General features: G+C 39.2%; 1 protein-coding gene across 2 annotated transcripts in view; it reads right to left on the reverse strand.

Moving 5' to 3' along the window:
* LOC132852222 (AT-rich interactive domain-containing protein 1B-like) overlaps window positions 1–20,363 on the reverse strand; it is a 211,666-nt gene that overhangs the window by 22,242 nt on the left and 169,061 nt on the right. For both annotated transcript variants that reach the window (XM_060879303.1, XM_060879302.1), the window contains exons 8-10: window positions 14,221–14,545; window positions 6,344–6,456; window positions 4–110 (exon numbers count right to left, since the gene is read on the reverse strand). In XM_060879303.1, the coding sequence (XP_060735286.1) occupies window positions 4–110; window positions 6,344–6,456; window positions 14,221–14,545 (545 nt within the window). The remainder of the gene's footprint in view (window positions 1–3; window positions 111–6,343; window positions 6,457–14,220; window positions 14,546–20,363) is intronic.

Consider the following 20,363-nt stretch of genomic DNA (forward strand, 5'->3'; position numbering starts at 1 on the left):
TACCTTTGGGAGTTTGTGAGGTTCAGCAACAGGAATCACTTCTTCTTTACTGCTGGATTTCTGCTTGGAGTCTGCAGGCATCGCCACATCTCCACTCTCCCCCATGGGGCCTATTGAACAACAACACCCAACAAACAAACAAAAAAAAACAGGCAGTAAAAACCAAGTATCACTATTTAAACAGCACATCACACAACATCTCTCTCCATATATTAGGGTTTTTGAATGTTTTGCAATCAGAGACCCCTTACAGTGCGGAAAAATGAAATCACAAACCCTTTATGATTGTAGCACAGATTTATTTAATAATTTGTCTATGCGAACATGCGGCACATTAGGCTAAATCATATTTACTTACTAGACCCATTAGAGCTTTAATTCCTGAACTTTCCACCCACAGAACCCAATATTTTACCATATTTGTAACACTTTTTCTTGACTCAAACTGACTTTTTTTTTTCTTTATATTATGAAAATAACTTTATTTTTAATAACTTAATTTTTTTACTATATAGTTTTTTTGTCTACCTATTCAGGAAACACTTCAACTAGCACTTCTTTCCTTATCTTTTGCATATATATATATATATATATATATGAAAGACCTTTTCATTGTAACTTTGAACAAATGTTTTAAACGCATGGTATCTCAAGTATGTAACCTAGTGAGCCAGCATTAATGTATTCAATGTTAGCGATTTAAGCAGTTATGTACGTCACTATGGATAAGGGCGCCTGCCAAATGCTGTAAATGTAAATGTAACTTAATATGGTAATATGGATATTTGGAACCCATGTAATTCATTGAATATTTTATTCAATCTGTATGTAACTAAATAAGTCTAACTGACACATCCATACTATCGTCATTAAACATCGTAAACATCTTCAGGCCCCCCGAATAGACAGCATGAATGTCTGTAGATCCCTGGATCAGTTTCGAGAACCCCAGCCACACAAGACTAATTGGGGTGCCTTCATTTCATATTGGTGTATTATATTATAATTATACTGCCTCCATAGGTCAGTATATTACCCACAATGCCCTGTATACCCAGTGTACTGACAATGCAGTATGCAACTTCTACACTGAATAGTCCCTCACTGAATAATGACTCATTTAGCTTGATATTTACTGGTCAGAATGAATACTAGGGTGGTATTCAACTTTGTACAAAAATAGAGATAAAAGATATTGTCTAACAATCCATAAAGCCAGTAGTTACTTGGTGGTGGTGTATTAAATACAGAAATTAATTTTTCGTAGTATTTTTGTCCTTTGAGGATAACACTGTAAGTAACTTGTTTATTTATTTATACAGTACATTCGTTCAGCTTCAGCAAACCTGGCCAGATTGCGATGGGTTGTGGGTGTGGCAAAATACTGCGCTTTTTTAATGCATAGCATATCTTCATGCAGGAACACAAGGAGCTGATCTCTGCTGATGTAGGCAGACATGAGATGTAGAGATGTGTTTACATGCATCATGCTTGGTTCAGCTGCTAGCGCAAAAAAGGTGAGATAATTACAGTGATCCATTGCTCTGTTTATATATACATTTATACATACTGTATCCCTCTCTGTCTCTGTCTCTCTCTCTAAAGTGATATTATTTTGTGTTCTGGGAAAGGTATAATGTCTTACGTAGCTTCTGCAGGGCAGAACAGAATGAAAAAATAAGATCTTTTAACAAAATAATAACAATTTACACAGATAGTCCTGTTCAGTATCTTACACCCCCGGCTCGTAATGTATCTTGTTGCCATCTTGAGCATCACTGAATGTTTGCACCTTTTGTAATAGTTGTGTACGAGTCCCTGTGTTGTCCTTAGTGGGAAAAGACAGATCTCAAATTTATAAAATGCCTAAAGATGTCTAAAAAACTAAGGATATGCAGAACCTGGAGGATTATTCTGAGGAACAGTGGGCAAGTTAACTACTCAGGAGTACTCTCTTATTTCTTTTAAATTATTAAAAGACTGAATCAGCAAGGGGGAACTTATGACTTAATATCTATCTATCTATCTATCTATCTATCTATCTATCTATCTATCTATCTATCTATCTATCTATCTATCTATCTGTCTGTCTGTCTGTCTGTCTGTCTGTCTGTCTGTCTGTCTGTCTGTCTGTCTGTCTGTCTGTCTGTCTATCTATCGAGAGAGCTAGAGAGCTATATAGATACATACTGTGTATCTATATGGGACCAAAGAACAGAGCTCTGAACCCTGGACTGACAACAGCATTCCCACTTCACCAACTGTATCTATCAGAAAAAAAATGAATGTAAAAGTGACCTAAATGGGATCTCAGGTCGATTCAGGTCTCCTTTCGCACACATATTCACTCCTACAGCCTTAGATTGTTTGTAACACCGTCAGTGCTTGCATTGTTCAGAGATTGTCCTGAGCACTAACTACAAAGTGTTTCCTCTATTCACCCCGATGCCTTCTTTGCTGCTGCCTCCTCTATATAACGCTCTATACAGAAAAGCCTAACAGTAAAAAAGAAATAAGGAAGGATACAATTTCCACAAGTAAGCAAGGATGTGATTTTACAACATTTCTGATAAGGAAAAAGCAACAACTTCATTTGCAACTTCATTTCACGATGCCGGTTTGGCAGTGGAAGCTGCTAACTCTGGAGAAATGGTGTCAGTGCTACGTTGGTGCCTCATTTCTCATTGGAGTGTGCAAGTGTAAGAGTGTGTGTGGCTCCCAGAGGGCCAGCTGGCAGAGAGTGTGAGCATGTTAATCTGGTCAAAGCTCTTCTGTGTTATCACCTTGGGGAGCGTGGCAGAGGCACTGTACTAGCACACTATCACCCATTTCAGCTCTGGTCTCTATTTATAAACGCAGCATATTCTTAACCGAGTCCACGATTCTACACAGAACACTATCAGCAATGACAAGCGGCTATTAATCAATTAGTTATAGTGACAGTTTTGGTTAGAAAATCTTAATACCAATGTAATCGATTTTGCCAAGCAGTTTTGCTCTTTTTGAAGTTCAATCCTTTAGACGTTAAGCTATGAAGGTAAGATTTGAGACACCAGATTAACATCTTGCAAACTGCATGGTCTTTAAATACACACCTCTACAGTGTTGTATGCTATACTGCTATGTCTAAACCTGATCATCACAGCCCTTTTAAAGCATTACATAATGCTGTACTAATTCATGTGAGCAGCAGATTCCGATATCACTCTTTATTTTGTCTTTGGTACGGTTTATATTAGTGATACGTCCATAATCGAGTTGCTGTCCAAAGTTTGTGAGTAAAATCAAATGAAAACCTTGAGCATTGAAACACTTTTGGAAGTGAAAAAAAATGTCTTTTGAGATCTCCTGTGATTATCGAGGCTACTTTCACACCTTACGAGTGAGAATCAGTGCAAAAATGATGTTTTTTGATACTTCATTTGCTTTTTGGTCCAAAAATCAAAAACATTGAATGACTAGGAGGGGGTCACGGTGGCTTAGTGGTTAGCACGTTCGCCTCACACCTCCAGGGTAGGGGTTCGATTCCCGCCTCCACCTTGTGTGTGTGGAGTTTGCATGTTCTCCCCGTGCCTCGGGGGTTTCCTCCGGGTACTCCGGTTTCCTCCCCCGGTCCAATGACATGCATGGTAGGCATGCATTGATTGGCATCTCTGGAAAATTGTCCGTAGTGTGTGATTGTGTGAGTGAATGAGTGTGTGTGTGCCCTGCAATGGGTTGGCACTCTGTCCAGGGTGAATCCTGCCTTGATGCCCGATGACACCTGAGATAGGCACAGGCTCCCCGTGACCCGAGGTAGTTCGGATAAGCGGTAGAAGATGAATGAATGAATGAATGAATGAATGACTAGGGGAAAAGATTAAACACTTAGAAACACTGAAGAATTATTCATTTATTGGTCAGAAATAGAACAAAAGGAAAAAGATAAAGACACTTCCAAATTTGTGTTGAAATCGCAAAAATCAACTATTTAAAAATGGTGAACATACAAATTTTGCTCATTATATAATTCTCACTCATTTTCTATCACTTATCCGAACTACCTCGGGTCACGGGGAGCCTGTGCCTATCTCAGGTGTCATCGGGCATCAAGGCAGGATACACCCTGGACGGAGTGCCAACCCATCACAGGGCACACACACACTCTCATTTACTCACGCAATCACACACTACGGACAATTTTCCAGAGATGCCAATCAACCTACCATACATGTCTTTGGACAGGGGGAGGAAAACGGAGTACCCAGAGGAAACCCCCGAGGCACGGGGAGAACATGCAAACTCCACAGACACAAGGCGGAGGCGAGAATCGAACCCCCAACCCTGGAGGTGTGAGGCGAACATGCTAACCACTAAGCCACCGTGCCCCAACATTATATAATTAATTATAAAATAATTAAAGATTATTTAGTAAAAGATTTTGTGTATCATCTCTGCATCATGTATCATTTGGTACTTTTGCAGTACTACAGCTCCGTCCTTTGGCTCAATATAGCTTACTGTCAGGTCCACTAAGACAGTAAACATACACTGCAGCCTTAACCCCCACAATGCACCTGCACTTCCCTGATCACAATCAGCGGACCTCTGACTACACACACACACACACATTCACTGTACATCTTTTTAAGCCACTTTTATTTTTTGCCACTTCAGAAAATTCGTTTGATGCTGCTCTTGCTCTCCGATTTCATGCCTTTGTCTTACCTGTGACATCCTGTTTGTTAATCACCTGGCCTATTTGCTGGACTGTCTGCCTGACTGCTATCCTGCACTTGCACCCAACTGTATCTAAGATCTATACAAATGCTAGCCACAACCCAAAATACACAACACATTTAGCTGAGTTGATTTTGAGTCAAATTGCTTTGTCACTGCAACTGAAACCAGACCAACGCCTTGTTGATCTGAGAGTCTCTGACCCGGTTATTGTGGTCCGCACATGAATGACCGGTGTGCTCTCACCTGCCTGAATGAAACCACACTGAGAAAAAAACACATTAGAGTTTGATATAAAAAAGACTAAACAAACAACGCTTATGTAAAAGCACCAATAGACATGGACATTGCTAAACCACCTACTATAAGTGTCCTTTACTCATTAGAACAGTATCTTGAACACGACCTTCTGACCTCAAACATGTCACCAAGTCTGTGGACTCGAAATGATAATTCTTGCAACACAGAGCACAGTGAATAGAAAAAAAAGGTGTTCAAAGTAAGCAAGGAGAAGAAGACATGGGACAATGAAGGTCTGTATCTTTTTTCACACATACAGAAATATTTTAAATGCCAAACTGCAAAGTATTTTCCTTTTAAACAACCTTGGAGAAAACAGGAATCAGATAGTAAGCACTTCAGCACCGAGAGCTTTCTGAGTGTTTGTTGAAATGTTCTACTCTCCGTCTCCGAGGTGCGTCGGTGACAATGCGGCAAGGTGAAGGGTTCGGTAGGGCCGCAACGCATTCATCATTTTTCAACAAGCACGCTTAACGAGTGGGAACGACACACACAAGCAGAAACCCATTTACACGGTCATGTAACATGAGATTGTGAAAAACGTTGAATTTGACCCTATTCTGAGATAGTCTCATCATTTTCACCACATTCCACACCAGACAACAGACAGCAGGAGTTTAAACTATCCACAGGTGATTTATTACAATAGCTGTTATTAACTATATGGGTATTTATGTGTTATATATCTGTCTGGCTGTCTATCTATCTATCCCCCCCTTCTCTCTCTCTCTCTCTCTCTCTCTCTCAATAGAGCATAATTAGATAGATAGATAGATAGATAGATAGATAGATAGATAGATAGATAGATAGATAGATAGATAGATAGATAGATAGATAGATAGATAGATAGTGAATCTAAACTCCTGCTGTCTAGTGTGGAATGTGGTTTAAATAATAAGACTAGCTCATAATAGGCCAATCAGAATGTTTTTCAGAATATTACATAAACAAGTGGAAATCTTTCTGTCTGTTATTTAATTTCAACACTTAATTAATGTATAGAATGCTGATCATAGGGTTTTGCATATGAACATTTTTGTAACTACCTGCCAGTAAATAAACGGAGACCCTGCACCCACTCCATTATTCACACCACACTCAGTTTTGCTGAATCATGACAGAAACCTCTCCAGGGGAAAAATGAACAGCTGTATGCTAATACACCACCGTATACTGCTCTACACCTCAAATCTGCATCACATAACAATTCTTATGAATCGGAACAATATCACATAAATATCCCAAGGTGTGAATGTGTATTGTGAACAGTATTTGAGGACTGGAGAACGTTAAGGGTCTTGCATGATGCTGAATGTGTCTTTACCTGAAGGAGACGTAGTGGAGCTGCAGCTCTGTGGCGACATCATTGCTGTGGCATTTCCCACTTGGTGACTATACGACGAGCCACTGCCCATCATTCCACAATAACCACCCTGCCTGAGAGAGAGAGAGAGAGAGAGAGAGAGAGAGAGAGAGAGAGAGAGAGAGAGAGAGAGAGAGAGCGCACAGGGACAAAAGTGTAAAAGGAGACAAAGATTGGCAGACAGAGACAGGGAGAGAGACAGAGAGATTGACCGTAGAGAGAGACGGACAGAGACAGAGCAAGAAAGAGAGACAAGGGGGACAGGTACAGAACATTAGACAGAGACAGAATGAGAGACAGAAAGAGACAGAAAGAGAAAGGGACAGAACAAGAACATGAGAGAAAGGCAGAGAGACCAACAGAGACACACAGAAAACGAAAGAGGCAGACAGACAGAGAGACAAATACAGAGAAGGAAACAGATGCAGAGAGAGAGAGAGAGAGAGAGAGAGAGAGAGAGAGAGAGAGAGAGAGAGAGAGAGAGAGAGACCAGGAGTGAGACAGTAGGATTAAAGAGTCCAATATTTAAATAGATCTGCTGAAACTCTAAAAAAAACACATTTATTACACTATTAAACCCTCTCCTTCCACTGAGCTTTATTTACAGCCTAATATTTCAACCTACCAATGTAACTGTGATTAATATCACTGTTTCATATCATTTTCAGTGAATCAGTGATTCAAATAAACCATCAAGAAGAGTCAGAGTTCAGACTGACACACTGACTGCTGGGAAACTGATGAGGATTTAATAAGACAAGTAGATGTGTGCATGTAGATCCTGTTCAGGATCAGTGATGAATCTCAAAATGATCAGACCGTGCACACACACACACACACACACACACACACACACACACACACACACAGGCTACAGCACAATAAGACAAATCACCCAGAGGATCAAACACGTGGAGTTACACTTTAGAGGAAATGGCTTCTCCAGGCACACCGCTTCTCCCCAGAGTAATAATTTAACTAATTAAGGTGTGCTTCTGGAAGGAATCACGTTATTTGTTGCCATGGTGATGGCAGGAAATCAATCCCACACTTTCTCTATGCTGAGAATGATTGGGATATCAGAGGGTTATAAACAACCTGCTGCACGTGATCAACCAGTGTGCAGTGTGTTTCTCTCTCTCTCTCTCTCTCTCTCTCTCACACACACACACACACACAGAAGAAACCCCTCACAATACACACACACACACACACACAGAGAGAGAGAGAGAGAGAGAGAGAGAGAGAGAGAGAGAGAGAGACCCCTCACAATACACACACACACACACACACACAGACCCCTCACAATACACACACACAGAGAGAGAAAGAGAGAGAGAGAGAGAGAGAGAGAGACCCCTCACAATACACACACACACACACACACACACACAGACCCCTCACAATACACACACACACACACACACACACACACACAGAGACCCCTCACAATACACACACACACAGAGAAAGAGAGAGAGAGAGCGAGAGAGAGAGAGAGACCCTTCACAATACACACACACACAGAGAGAGAGAGAGAGAGAGAGAGAGACCCCTCACAATACACACACACAGAGAGACCCCTCACAATTCACAATACACACACACACACACACAGAGAGAGAGAGAGAGAGAGAGAGAGAGAGAGAGAGAGAGACGCACGCACACGTATAGAACGTTGACAAAAAGAGAGAGAGAAGTATCCCTGAAAGAGTGTGTTGGTGAATCATTTCTGAAGGACAGAGTGAAAAGTAAATAAATCAGAGCTGCATCTAGTATCAACGTGCGCCAGACGCATGATGAAAGATGAAACGCCAACTGGGTGTTTGGCGGATTCGAAATAAATCTGAATTATTCACCGAGCGAGATAATAAGAAAAATGGAGAAAATGTACCAAGCAGGATTAATGTCAGTCACACGGGTCGTACTTCAGCTCTGCCAAGAGACAACGCCACGGGTGAAATTGACACACAATGACTAACGAGTGGGATCCATGTGCGCTAAAGCTCGCCGTAATCGCATCTCACAGATGTAATTAGTCATTGGCTGAGTTACATGACGCACCCTGGTTGTAATCTCCTCGCAGGATTGATTTCGGTGTAAGCGAGATGGCATACGAGGCACTTTCATCCGTCCGGATCAAACCTCCTGCCTCAATCGCTCATTTCAACAAAGTGCGCGAAAAATACTTTCACGTCGCCTTTTACTCCTTTACATCATAAACCGCAGCTCCCGTGTGGATAATGCAATAAACACGAAGACACGAAAACAAGCGCCTCTCCGCGCTGCGCCGCGCGCCGCCATTATTACTAATTCATGTCATCAAAAAAGCCATTAAAACACTTGATGGAGGGAAAGTGTGCTGTTTAATCATACTTAATATATGCACGGGGCACCATCAAAAACAGTGCAGTGCATTTATTTTGCTCTCAGGCAGCACGGCATTAAAATTAGCCCCGCTGTCCTGGCAGAGGCAGAGTGGTGAAGGCGGTGGAGAGCTGGCGGGGGATGGAGGTGACACGCCGCCTCTCTCTGCTCGCTACTGTCACTTTCTGGCTGCCTGAGAGTGATCGGTGGTGGGAGAAAACACTGGTAAACAAAGCAGCACGTCCCTCAGAAACACACCACTCGCATTGCAGCAAGCCGTGCGAGAGAGAGAGAGAGAGAGAGAGAGAGAGAGAGAGAGTGTGAGAGAGAAAGAGTGTGTGTGAGAGAGTGAGAGAGTGTCACAGAACTTCATCAGTTCTCTACAGAATTAGTTTTATACACAGAAATGTTGAAGCTGAAATGTTTTAATGTATAATTTTTTTAAACTTTGTTCAAGAATGATATATATATATATATATATATATATATATATATATATATATATATATATATATATATATATTATACACAAATTACACTAATTGTTTTTTTACCTGTCCAAAGTTGTTGTTGTTTTTTTTTTTACAATTACAAAACAAAAGGGTTTTATTTCTTTAAAGCCAGAGCAATTTGCCAGTGATTGCATATATAAGTAAGTGAGTAAGCAGTCCATTTTATTTTTGCCTAACCCTCAAAATTGGTACAGATGTACTCACAACAATGTTCATTATGGCTGTAATAAAACATGGGGATGTGACACACATCAGTCCCAAAGAGCTGATCCTCTAAAAGAGAGAAGGGAAACGCATGGAGAGGGAAATGGGAGAGCAGGCTGGTGAAGGTTATGAATTATATATGGATTCAATTTGCTCTCAAGGCAAAAGGCAGGCACGGCTGGAGCCTGACTCAACCAAAAAAAAAAGAAAAAGAAAAAAGAGAAAGAGAGGGAGAGAGATCCAGAGTAAAATACAAAATGAAAGGACACTTTTTAACATATTAAATCCTTGAGAAAGCCTCACATCAAACAGGAGGCAAAATCATTCATTCTCGCCATTTATTAAAGCCAACTCTGCGTGCCAAGGCTACGAGCCACATCGCTGGGGGCCACAATGGATTCCTGACATCCAAGCAGGTCTTATTTATTTAGCAAATTTACTTACTAAGGAGGTCAGAAATGAATTATTTGGTGAGGATTTGCCTGTGAGCCGTTTTTCTTTTTTCTCTTTTTTTTATTTTCCCCATTTCCTTTGATTTGGTTCAGCCCTCCTCTTTTTTAAAGGATTGCTGTCGTCAGTTTTCTCCCAGAGGTGGTTTTCATCACTCTAGGAGAATTATTAGTTGCTCGTAGCTCCTGAACTCGTTTAGAAATGCCAGTTTTCCCTGCTGCAATCCTTCTTTCACTACAGAAGAGGATACTTTCTGACTTAAAATGTAGCTTTGAGACTTATCCATGGCAAAATCAAGTAGTGCTTTTGTAAAGACTGAAAGACATATATCCAGATGTAATTGCTAATGTATATTTTTTTTCCTTCATGTATTTCTGGGTGAGGCTGTAGACCCTTTGATTCCTGTTTGAGCCATAGCAGAGCATTCTAAAGTACTAGTACTTCAATTATCATTCATCCATCTTTCATCATAGTCACTGCAGATCAGAAGCCTATCCCAGTAACATTGTCTACAAGGCAGGAATACATCTAGGATGAAATGCCAGACCATCATAGCGCAAACCTGTTCTTGAAGGCTTGCTTTAAAACACATGAAGCCAGCCAGACATATCTTCTCTAACTGCTGCACATACTGCATCTTGGATCAGTGTAACACACTACGACTTACCGTAAGAAGGTGCTATCTGCCCTCTTCCACATACAAGAGTTCACAGAGGCCTATGATTGGCTATGGTCACTGTGATTGACTTGGGAGTAAGAGTATACTTCCACTCAGACAGCCCAACCACCTTCGCTCCTTTTGCTGCTTGCTACAAATGGTTTTAGTATTGTCAGGATCTGAACCTTAAAAAAAAAAAACAACACTTCTGATCTCTTGCATTATTAAAATTGTACTTTAAAAATATTAATAAATAATCTGTGTGGAACAATTGTTTATGCAAGGAATAAAACAACATTTCCATTTAATGGTTTTCCATTATAGATATATATTCAGTGATAGGTGTGATTTTATTCCTCTTATACTACAACATTTTGTATATTTCTTTTATGTTTAACAACAGGAACACAAGTTAATTCCTGGTATCACTATAATGAATTTCTGCTTAGTATTGTGACACAATCACCACCACGTGCAAGCTGCATAAGAGTGCCCTTCACCCAGCAACACTTCAGCACCACGGACAGCACCGCTGAGAGTAGCTGCAAGGCGGGGTGGCCAAAAGTGCGCCAAACCCAGAGGATCCAATCAGGAGCGGTTTCTAGCTCTTCACCCTCTGGGAGTAGGCCAGCTAGAGAAGGCTGGCTCAGCACTGTGAGAGGTGAACTAAGAGTAGCCTCAGGATAAACTAATGGTGCTTCTCTCTCTGTCTCTCTGTTTACCCAGATATGCCGGATTGAAGATGCGACGCCTCTCCAGCACTTCAGCCGCCACCGCTCCTGGGTTGATGCGCCGCTCCAGCTCCAGCACTCCAGCATGTCTGCCTGTCTCACCACACTCCAGCTGTACTACCTCCACTTTACTTGTCACTTATTAAACAAAAAAGGACGCAACATTTCCAACACCTCCTGACTCTGTGCCTTGTCTCTGTGTACAACCTCACAGCGCAAGTAGTTACAGAATGTCATGATCCAACCTTAAAAAAGATTAATCAAATGCTGCTGAACTTACTTAATATATATAATAATCACAAATAATCATCAATATTCATACAAGAAAATTACAATTTTGAGATTGAGAGGCACAATCTGCTCTTTCTTCACTTTAGGCTTTAAAAAACTGCAGCACTAGTGTGTATACAAAGACCTTTCAATGCTTCATTCCTTCAAAGTCCAGAAATGGTATTAAGAACACACACACACACACACACACACACACACACATACACACAAACACACAAACACACACACACTTCAGAAACTTTAAACTCCATTTTACATTCAAAGATGCCCTCTTAGCCAAGGAGAAGCTGTTGATGTGTAATCACATCAACAGCATCCGATAAGAAACCCAATGCAGCTCAAGACTGTGTATGCAGAAACTGGGGATTGTTGTGTAGATTAATATGCAGTGTGTAGAATTTCCTCAAGTCTTTCTGAATCAGCACAACTAAATTACCAGTTCCCATGAGTAAGAATATGAATATTCAATAAAAAAGAACTGCACAAAACCCAGCGAACCATAAACAAACGCTTAAGGAAATGTTGCTGTCTACTCAGTCAGTACTCAGAAGCAGGAAGGCATAAAGTCACTGCATTCTGAATACAATATGTGCACAGAGACATCTTATTGCAGCTCATTTCTAAAGTGATGTACATTTTTGACTATGCTACACACACACACACACACACACACACACACACACACACACACAAGGCAAAGGTAGAAATCAAACCCCTGTCTATCCAACCCCCCAACCACAATGTTCTTATTTTAAAATGTTACCATATTAATTTTGTTACTACTACAATGCTTTTCACCGCCTTTCCATTTTTTAAAAACTACTTTTATGTCTTTCAGTATATAAGCATTGCTATTATTCTACTGTATATGCCAGTATAAACGCTTTTTCTTTTTGCATTTAACCCAAAAACAAGATTTTAATACATTTGTAATTTTTATCCCCAAAACAATTTGTGTACAGATAATATACCAGCTTTTAATGCACTACCTATTAAGACACTGCTCCATGAGGCAGCAGAAACAAACATGATACATAAGTGACATGAGAGCTTCCACTGTCAGTTTCATTCCCACTAAAAGGCTACTGTATCTTTATAAATACTCAGATTCGATGAGGAGCTCCAAACAAAATGCATCCTCAATCTGGCGTTCCCGCTAAACCCGTACACACACCTGTCAGAATCTCTTCATTGTATTTGAAGAGGAAAAGAGAAAGCTCAGCATTAGAAAAGACGATAAAATGACCTAAAAAGATGAGTACGATGAGATATACAACTTGTATAGTGCTTGCGGCATATAATTTTTCTGTGTGTGTGTTTAGACGTCTGAGAGACAAAGAGAGACAGGAGTGACAGCCCGTCTGATTGCGCCCAGCAGTAGTCATCATGCCATGCCACTTCTTATTGGCAGAGAAGCTTTCTCTTAATGGTTTTCTTAGCATTTACACACAGGCTGCAGCACAGACTCATATCTCCCATTAATCATCGGAGTGTCAACACAAACTTCTCCTCCAAATGCCAAATGGCCTGTGATGTATTGACCAGAGCCCTCAACAAAGGCGCCTGTTAACAATGCTTGGACAGCACTTAATTTGTCATTATTACCATGCTAGAAAGATGATGGCTCTCCTTTCACATCTGTAAAAGCATTATGATAATAGTGCCATGCACGTTCAAAACACTGACCACAATGACTTTATCTGACAGAGTTATGAATAGCTTTACAGTGTGAAATATTTATGGGCAGAAAGACTCACAATAATGATTACAGGTTTTTTATGAGTTGCCACTGTAGAGCAGATGGTATATACATAGCAAGTGGGCTAAAAATGAGCCTGAAACAAAAACTTTCCATGAAACAATATATTTTAATTGCTAAAACATTTGAACGCCAAGGCAGTTCCTCTGCCTCAACACAGGGCTGCTAACATTTGTATAAAAGCTGACCAACTACATAGGATTTTCCTAATTCTGAATTTTTATACATTTCTAATGTCTTTTCAATCACTATAACCGTTATGTAACCATGCATGTCAAAATAAGACTAAAATCTCTTTTTACAAGCGAGAGTCTGCCAAAGAGACAGCAGAATGGTTACCAGACACAACGTTCAGAGACAGGACATAACAAATAGCACATATAATAACAGTGTGAGGAACATTCCTACTAAACATACTGCCTTATATTTATAATTAAAATGTGAGGTTCTGATTGAATGTATATCTTCATTTGATTTTTTCAATTTGATATGAATTGGCATAAGCATTTAAAGGATTTGAATGTAAAATGTTTCAAATCAAATAAAAAATTTGAATGGAATTTTTTTTTTTTTTTTTTTTTTTTACAAAATATCATTTTGTTCCTTTATAATATAAAATAACAAGCAATATACCGAATTTTATTTAAAATTAAGCGCAGCTCAATCATCAAGCTTCAGAAAGTAAAATTTAAAGACTTTTAGACATCTACATAAACTCTGTCCAAGATAACCAGCATATTAATGCATCTAAGTTAGTGTCTAGTAAACTGCTTTTTTTTTTTTTGCAATTTTGCCCTAAATGTCTGTAAACTCTTCTTAGAGAATTGCCTTTTACTCTTACTAACATGCACTTGTAACAGTCTTACCTTCCCTGTGCAGAGGTGCCTGTTGGATGTACTGTTGCCATTGGACCATCCATAGCTTTACGATTCACATTTCCTGCAGGAGGTCCCATCCCTGGACCAGCAGACTGTGGCATACTGGGAGAAGTGGGTGCCAGACTGTTCCCACCACTCAGGTAGACGCGATTGCCAGTGGGTCCTGGGGTACGGCCCATGGACATGGGTTGCCCTGGTCCTTGTCCATGCATGGGACTACTGGCATTCATGCCCAGGCTGTTGCTCATGCCAGGCCCCAGACTGCTGCAGTTAGTGTTGTTCATTCCTCCATATGAATGTCTTGAGTAGTTACCTAAAAACAGGAGGTTAAAGAAAGGAAAAAGGGATCAGAAAACAATGTGTTTAAAAACACTGTAAAATTGTTGTGGACACCTGACCAATCCAGTCACATAAATGTGTACTTGCTGAAAGATTCCTATATTGCTCAGAGAAGGCTTGCCACTAGATTGTGGAGTGTGTCTTTAGGCATTTGTGTTCATTTAGCTACAAGAGCATTAGTAAGGTCAGGCACTGATGAAGGTCTGGGGCCCAGTCAAAATTCCAGCTGAAGTCACCTCACTGTGATCCTCACTTTGTGCACAAGGGCACCGTAGCTCTAGAGCATGCTTAGTTCACTGAGTAGCAATGAAGGGAAGTCTTAGTTCTAAAGCATACAAATACATTCAAATACAACTGTGTTTTTACAAATTTTGTAATACAACTTTGTAACATCTTTTGAATACGGCCTGCATATGGGAGTGATGATCAGGTGACCAAATGCTTTAGGGATATATAGTGTCTTTTTTAAATAAAGCAAAATTCCACAGTTATTAAACATGAAAGGTAATTAACCTTCAATTACTGTAAAAAGACATTAAAACATTATCTTTTCTTAATTACCAAATTATGGTAATAATTTTATAATGGCCCCAGCTGTATAGTTGGTTTAAACATGACAGTCTTCAGAGCATCTTTTACAAATCTTCTCACAAACAGACTTTATGTGAAAATGCTGACCACAGTTATCCAGATCATATAAATCTCTTGTTTTTGTATGTCTAGAAGATATTTTGTCTAGGACACAATCTGTCATAAAGCTCTGTTCTCTGTTCCATCTTTGAGAGTCCACATAAGGGCCAAAAGGGGATGTTTAGTGTTCTTCTCCAAGAGTGTCCAGCTGCTCTGTAATGTAACATAAGCAAAAAAAAAGCAGCTGGCTTTATATCAGAATTAAATGTTGATCTTTATCAAACTCTGAGGTCTTGCAGGAACATGTGTATTTATATTGAGATAATATGACACATGAATTCTGTACAGACTGACTCTACTATACTAATTGTGATTTCTGGGGGTTTCACAGTAACAACCATTATATTTTTAAATAAATGTTTAAATAATTTTGGGTGAATACTTCAGCAAACTACTCTTACAGTAAATTTAGGTGGTACAAAGATTTATAGCTTGCAAGCAAGCTAATATCTTTTTTCTAGTATCTGCTGGTGGAATCGCTTCTACGTTTTTATTTTTAATGGCACTCATCAACCTAACTCCGTATTTAAAGACACCATAGACCCCTCACTGTTAAATAGAACTTAAAAAGAAAAATATCTTTAAGAACAACTCAAGTGTCTACATGTAAAGTACAAGTCTAAAAGATAAGCTATCCTGCTGCATGCAGTAGTTTCGTATATCTGTTCATGCCGCAGTGGGCTTTAGCTATAATGTGGATGTAATTATCATCGGGAGCTTGATGGCTTTCCACATTGAAGATGTGCTGAATGGACAAGAGCAAATAGAATGTACTTTGTATAGCCTGTTTAATTGCAGGTAAATAATCATAGAGTCCTGTGAGGCACAACTCTAGAATGGTGTATTCTAGTTCAGCTGAACAAACACACACCATTGTTCTGTCCACAGAGTCAAACCTATAACCCAGAACTAAAAAAAAATAACACACATGGAAAAAAGGACTATCTTTATCTATAATGATCACAGCCACAAATGCAGCTCTGCAGGTGAGTCATATTAGGTTAAATGCTAATTTGCATCATACGCTCACAATCAGCCCTTTTTATATGTCAGCTGTCAAAGCACCATGAGGTAAATAGCAAATTCTCAAAGAGGCCAAAGAGTTGCGTTTGATTTGCAGGTGCATTTCTCACTACCCTGCACTTAAAGCCACTTGTATCAAAGACCGGCATAAAAAGCCAAAGATGCTTTTACAAAACCTGGACTGCTCAGGAGCAAAAGAAGCAAACTATGATCTGATAAGACATCTGCCAACATCTGGAGTCATTTACATTAAGAGAAAACGAGAGTCTTCGGAGTTTTCCATAATGTCCAAATCTGTTAAACGTCATGGATCCATAACAGTGTATACATCTCTTGTGTGTGAGTTGTTAGGTCAGCGATTGCACTGAATGTGTGTACAATAATCCAAAAGAAGCCGTATTACACAACCCGACGCTGCCTAATATGGAAAGAAATCTGTAGTATCACGAACCCTTCAAAAACCTTTCACATGGTAAATCATATTCTGTTAGTATATAGTATATATAGCTCCGAAAACGAAAAGAAACATTCTTGAAAATCTATATACATGCATGTTTAGTGGATATTTTAAGAGACAGTATCTGCTCTGTTTCGCATTATTTCCATTTCAGCTTATACTTCTGAACTGTAGCTGAATACCAACCGGATCAAATCCTGATATTCAGGCTCATGATTGGTGCAACAGAAAAACATACACTTCTATTGTCCAGAGATCACAAGTTCGAATCTCAGAGCCCAAGATAGCTACATTAACTCTGCTGCCTGTGTGGGAGGGATAGCATACTCTCTCTCCTGTCAATCACAGTGATGCTATGTATTTCTACATATGCATCAAAGGGGGTGGATAGCACATGTAAAAGAGGGCAAAAAATATTATTCCTGGTGGGCAGGAAGATTAAATTAGGGAGAAAATCCAGGGGTGGGTGGAAATCTTCCCATTCATTCACTGTGGGAAAACACATAAGAAATAAAGTGATAAATAAAGTGCTATCAATCCTCTTCTGCATACATCTGCAGACACCCTTGATTGGCTTGCTTCTCCATTCCTCCATCCCTAAAAATAATGAATTCTCCACATATATTTAAAAATATTGAGATTTTGATTATTATGATGACATGAACCCCAGGATGAAGTCTATGAAGCATCTTGGAAAATAAAAGTTTTTAGAAAATTATAAAATGATTTTGATAATAATATTGCTTAATATAATATAATATATAATAATATAATTTCTATTATTATATCCCCTTTCTGATTCCAATGCAGTGGTTACAACCTGACAGTACTGAGGTTTGTGTTGAGGACCATAATAATCTTGTTTGTAAGACTTATACAAAAAGCGAACGACATTAAGAAGATAAAAACATCTTAAAAAAAGATTAAATTGATACATAATCAGCTTACTGATTACTTGAGCAGACAGTGATCATTATGAACAGTGGGATCTTTGTGTATTTCTCTTCCAAAAAAAAAAACGTTAGTAAAGTTAAAACCATGCCGTATGGCTGTGTATACCTTATGGTGTTTTATTTTTCTTTGTGTCAGCTCATATGAGACCATATTTCTTGCTTTCCAAAGCAAGATGATGACAGAGAGCTGCCAATAAGCCACTCCTGCGGCGTTAAAGCCCACAGGTCTCTTTATTTGCAGGGACGAGTCTCTCTTGCAATATTTCAGTAAGTTTAAAACTGTTGCATGATGCAATCAAACCAAGCAGCTGACCTATTGTGTAATATCCAACACTCATCATTTATTCAGCATTATGTATTCATTCTTTCTTTTGCCTTTGGCTTACACAAACTTATCAAAATAAGAAGAAATAAAACACACAAACACATGCGTGCACACACGCACACACACACACACACACTGAGACCTAGAGAGTGAATATTGCAAAAAAAGCAATATTGTGAAAGTTTTGTCAAACTTTTTTTCATATTCATTCCATCCTCCTGCTCGTTTCAGCTTCGATAATGTACATAAAAATCCTGTCCATACTGTAAATATGCTCTAAGCAATCCAGATTATACAGAGAATAGAAATCAAACTGTCATTTCCAATAATTCCATACACATATTTACATAGAAAGCTGTGCACTTTTCTAATATGATATATGCCATCTGTTATTCTAATATTATATGCTATATATATATATATATATATATATATATATATATATATATATATATATATTTTCATCATTCATTCATTTTCTACTGCTTATCCGAACTACCTCGGGTCACGGGGAGCCTGTGCCTATCTCAGGCGTCATCGGGCATCAAGGCAGGATACACCCTGGACGGAGTGCCAACCCATCGCAGGGCACACACACACACACTCTCATTCACTCACGCAATCACACACTACGGACAATTTTCCAGAGATGCCAATCAACCTACCATGCATGTCTTTGGACCGGGGGAGGAAACCCCCGAGGCACGGGGAGAACATGCAAACTCCACACACACAAGGTGGAGGCGGGAATCGAACCCCGTCCCTGGAGGTGTGAGGCGAACGTGCTAACCACTAAGCCACCGTGCCCCCCTTAATATATATATATATATATATATATATATATATATATATATATATATATAGATATATATATATATATATTTTTTTTTTTGTAATAAAAATATTTTTTTATATTCTTGTTTGATGCATAGTGCTCAATGATAAAACCAAACACTAAAGCATTTGCATTAGGCTTTGGTGTTTGCATTGGTAATACTGTTTTTTTGTTGTCGTTTTTTTTACCTTGAATTTGACACTAAATCATAATTTTTGAATGATACATTTGAAACATTTACAGCATGGACTAAAAAAACAATAATTGTCCTGTTATTCGTTGTAAAAAATAATTGGTAATTTAATATTTACATAGGATTGAATCCGCGGCAATGAGAGTGCGGGATCTTGCCGCTGGACCACCTGTGGGGGCTAAATAGGACTGCATTACAACAATATTATTAATAATGAGAATAGATATAACATCTGTTTTAGTTCAAAAGTATTTGACTTTAATGGTCAGAATTTAATTTCTAGCTTAATATCTTACTTAATATACTTAATATCTTGCTACGTATATACCATCATGTTAACATGTACCTACATCTATACAACTTAAAGCTCTTAATTTAATATTGAGCAAAGGTCCATGCTGAATGCAGCTTATAATTTTTATTTTTTTTGGAAAATATTTTTTGAAAACTCTAGTTATCTTGCTAACTTGCTTACAGACCACCAACAAGGCAAGTAAACACTCTTGACACCTTTCCCTCCCTTCTAATCAGTAACTTGGCTGAAAAAAAAATTATTTTTTTCTTTCAAAGAGGATACTTATTTAGATTTCTAGGTAGGTAATTTAGTTAAGGCTCATGGCCTAATCCCTAGAAAATATGTCTGGAAAAGGGGATCAAGTCTCTGTCAGTCCCTGAGGCTTTCCCTGCTCAGAATGACAATCACAGAGAATAACGGTGCACTGTGTGAAAAACCCGCCTCAAATCATGAAAGGAATTTTAATATCAACAAAGTGTTCCAATGAAAACGAGTTCAACACAGCAGTGCGGGAAATGCACCTGAGATTTATACAGCATCTGAATGGAGCTGATATAATACTCCTAAAATTACATGCTGAGAGTAGAGTCTCGAAATACAATAACAGGTTATGGACAAGTGGCGATTTTTCAAAGATGACTGCATGGTGTAGCGGGATTTAAAGCTGAAACATACCCAGGTTTTCATGCTGTGCAGTCACGTTGTAAGTCTGAAAAGAACTGAGGCTGATCTGGCATGCTGTTCTGCACTTCTGTCAAACCCTCAATGTTCTTTGCACTGAAAGCTCCTGGACCTCAGAGAGTCCTGTGCAGCTGCCTGGCTGCCTCCACACTTACTTGGCTAGTTTGGCCATCACTGACGTTGTGTGTCTTGGCTGCACTTATTGGCTTGTTTTTAAGATGGGTCCATGAGACACAATGTGCTGGACTCAGTCCTCATACAGTACTCTAGCTTGTCCACTAAACATTTTCCACTGACACCATGTCAGGAATTCCCACTCTAAGCTCACAGCAGGGTTCAG

This window comes from Tachysurus vachellii, chromosome 10, assembly GCF_030014155.1.
Source record: "Tachysurus vachellii isolate PV-2020 chromosome 10, HZAU_Pvac_v1, whole genome shotgun sequence".
Lineage (NCBI taxonomy): Eukaryota > Metazoa > Chordata > Actinopteri > Siluriformes > Bagridae > Tachysurus > Tachysurus vachellii.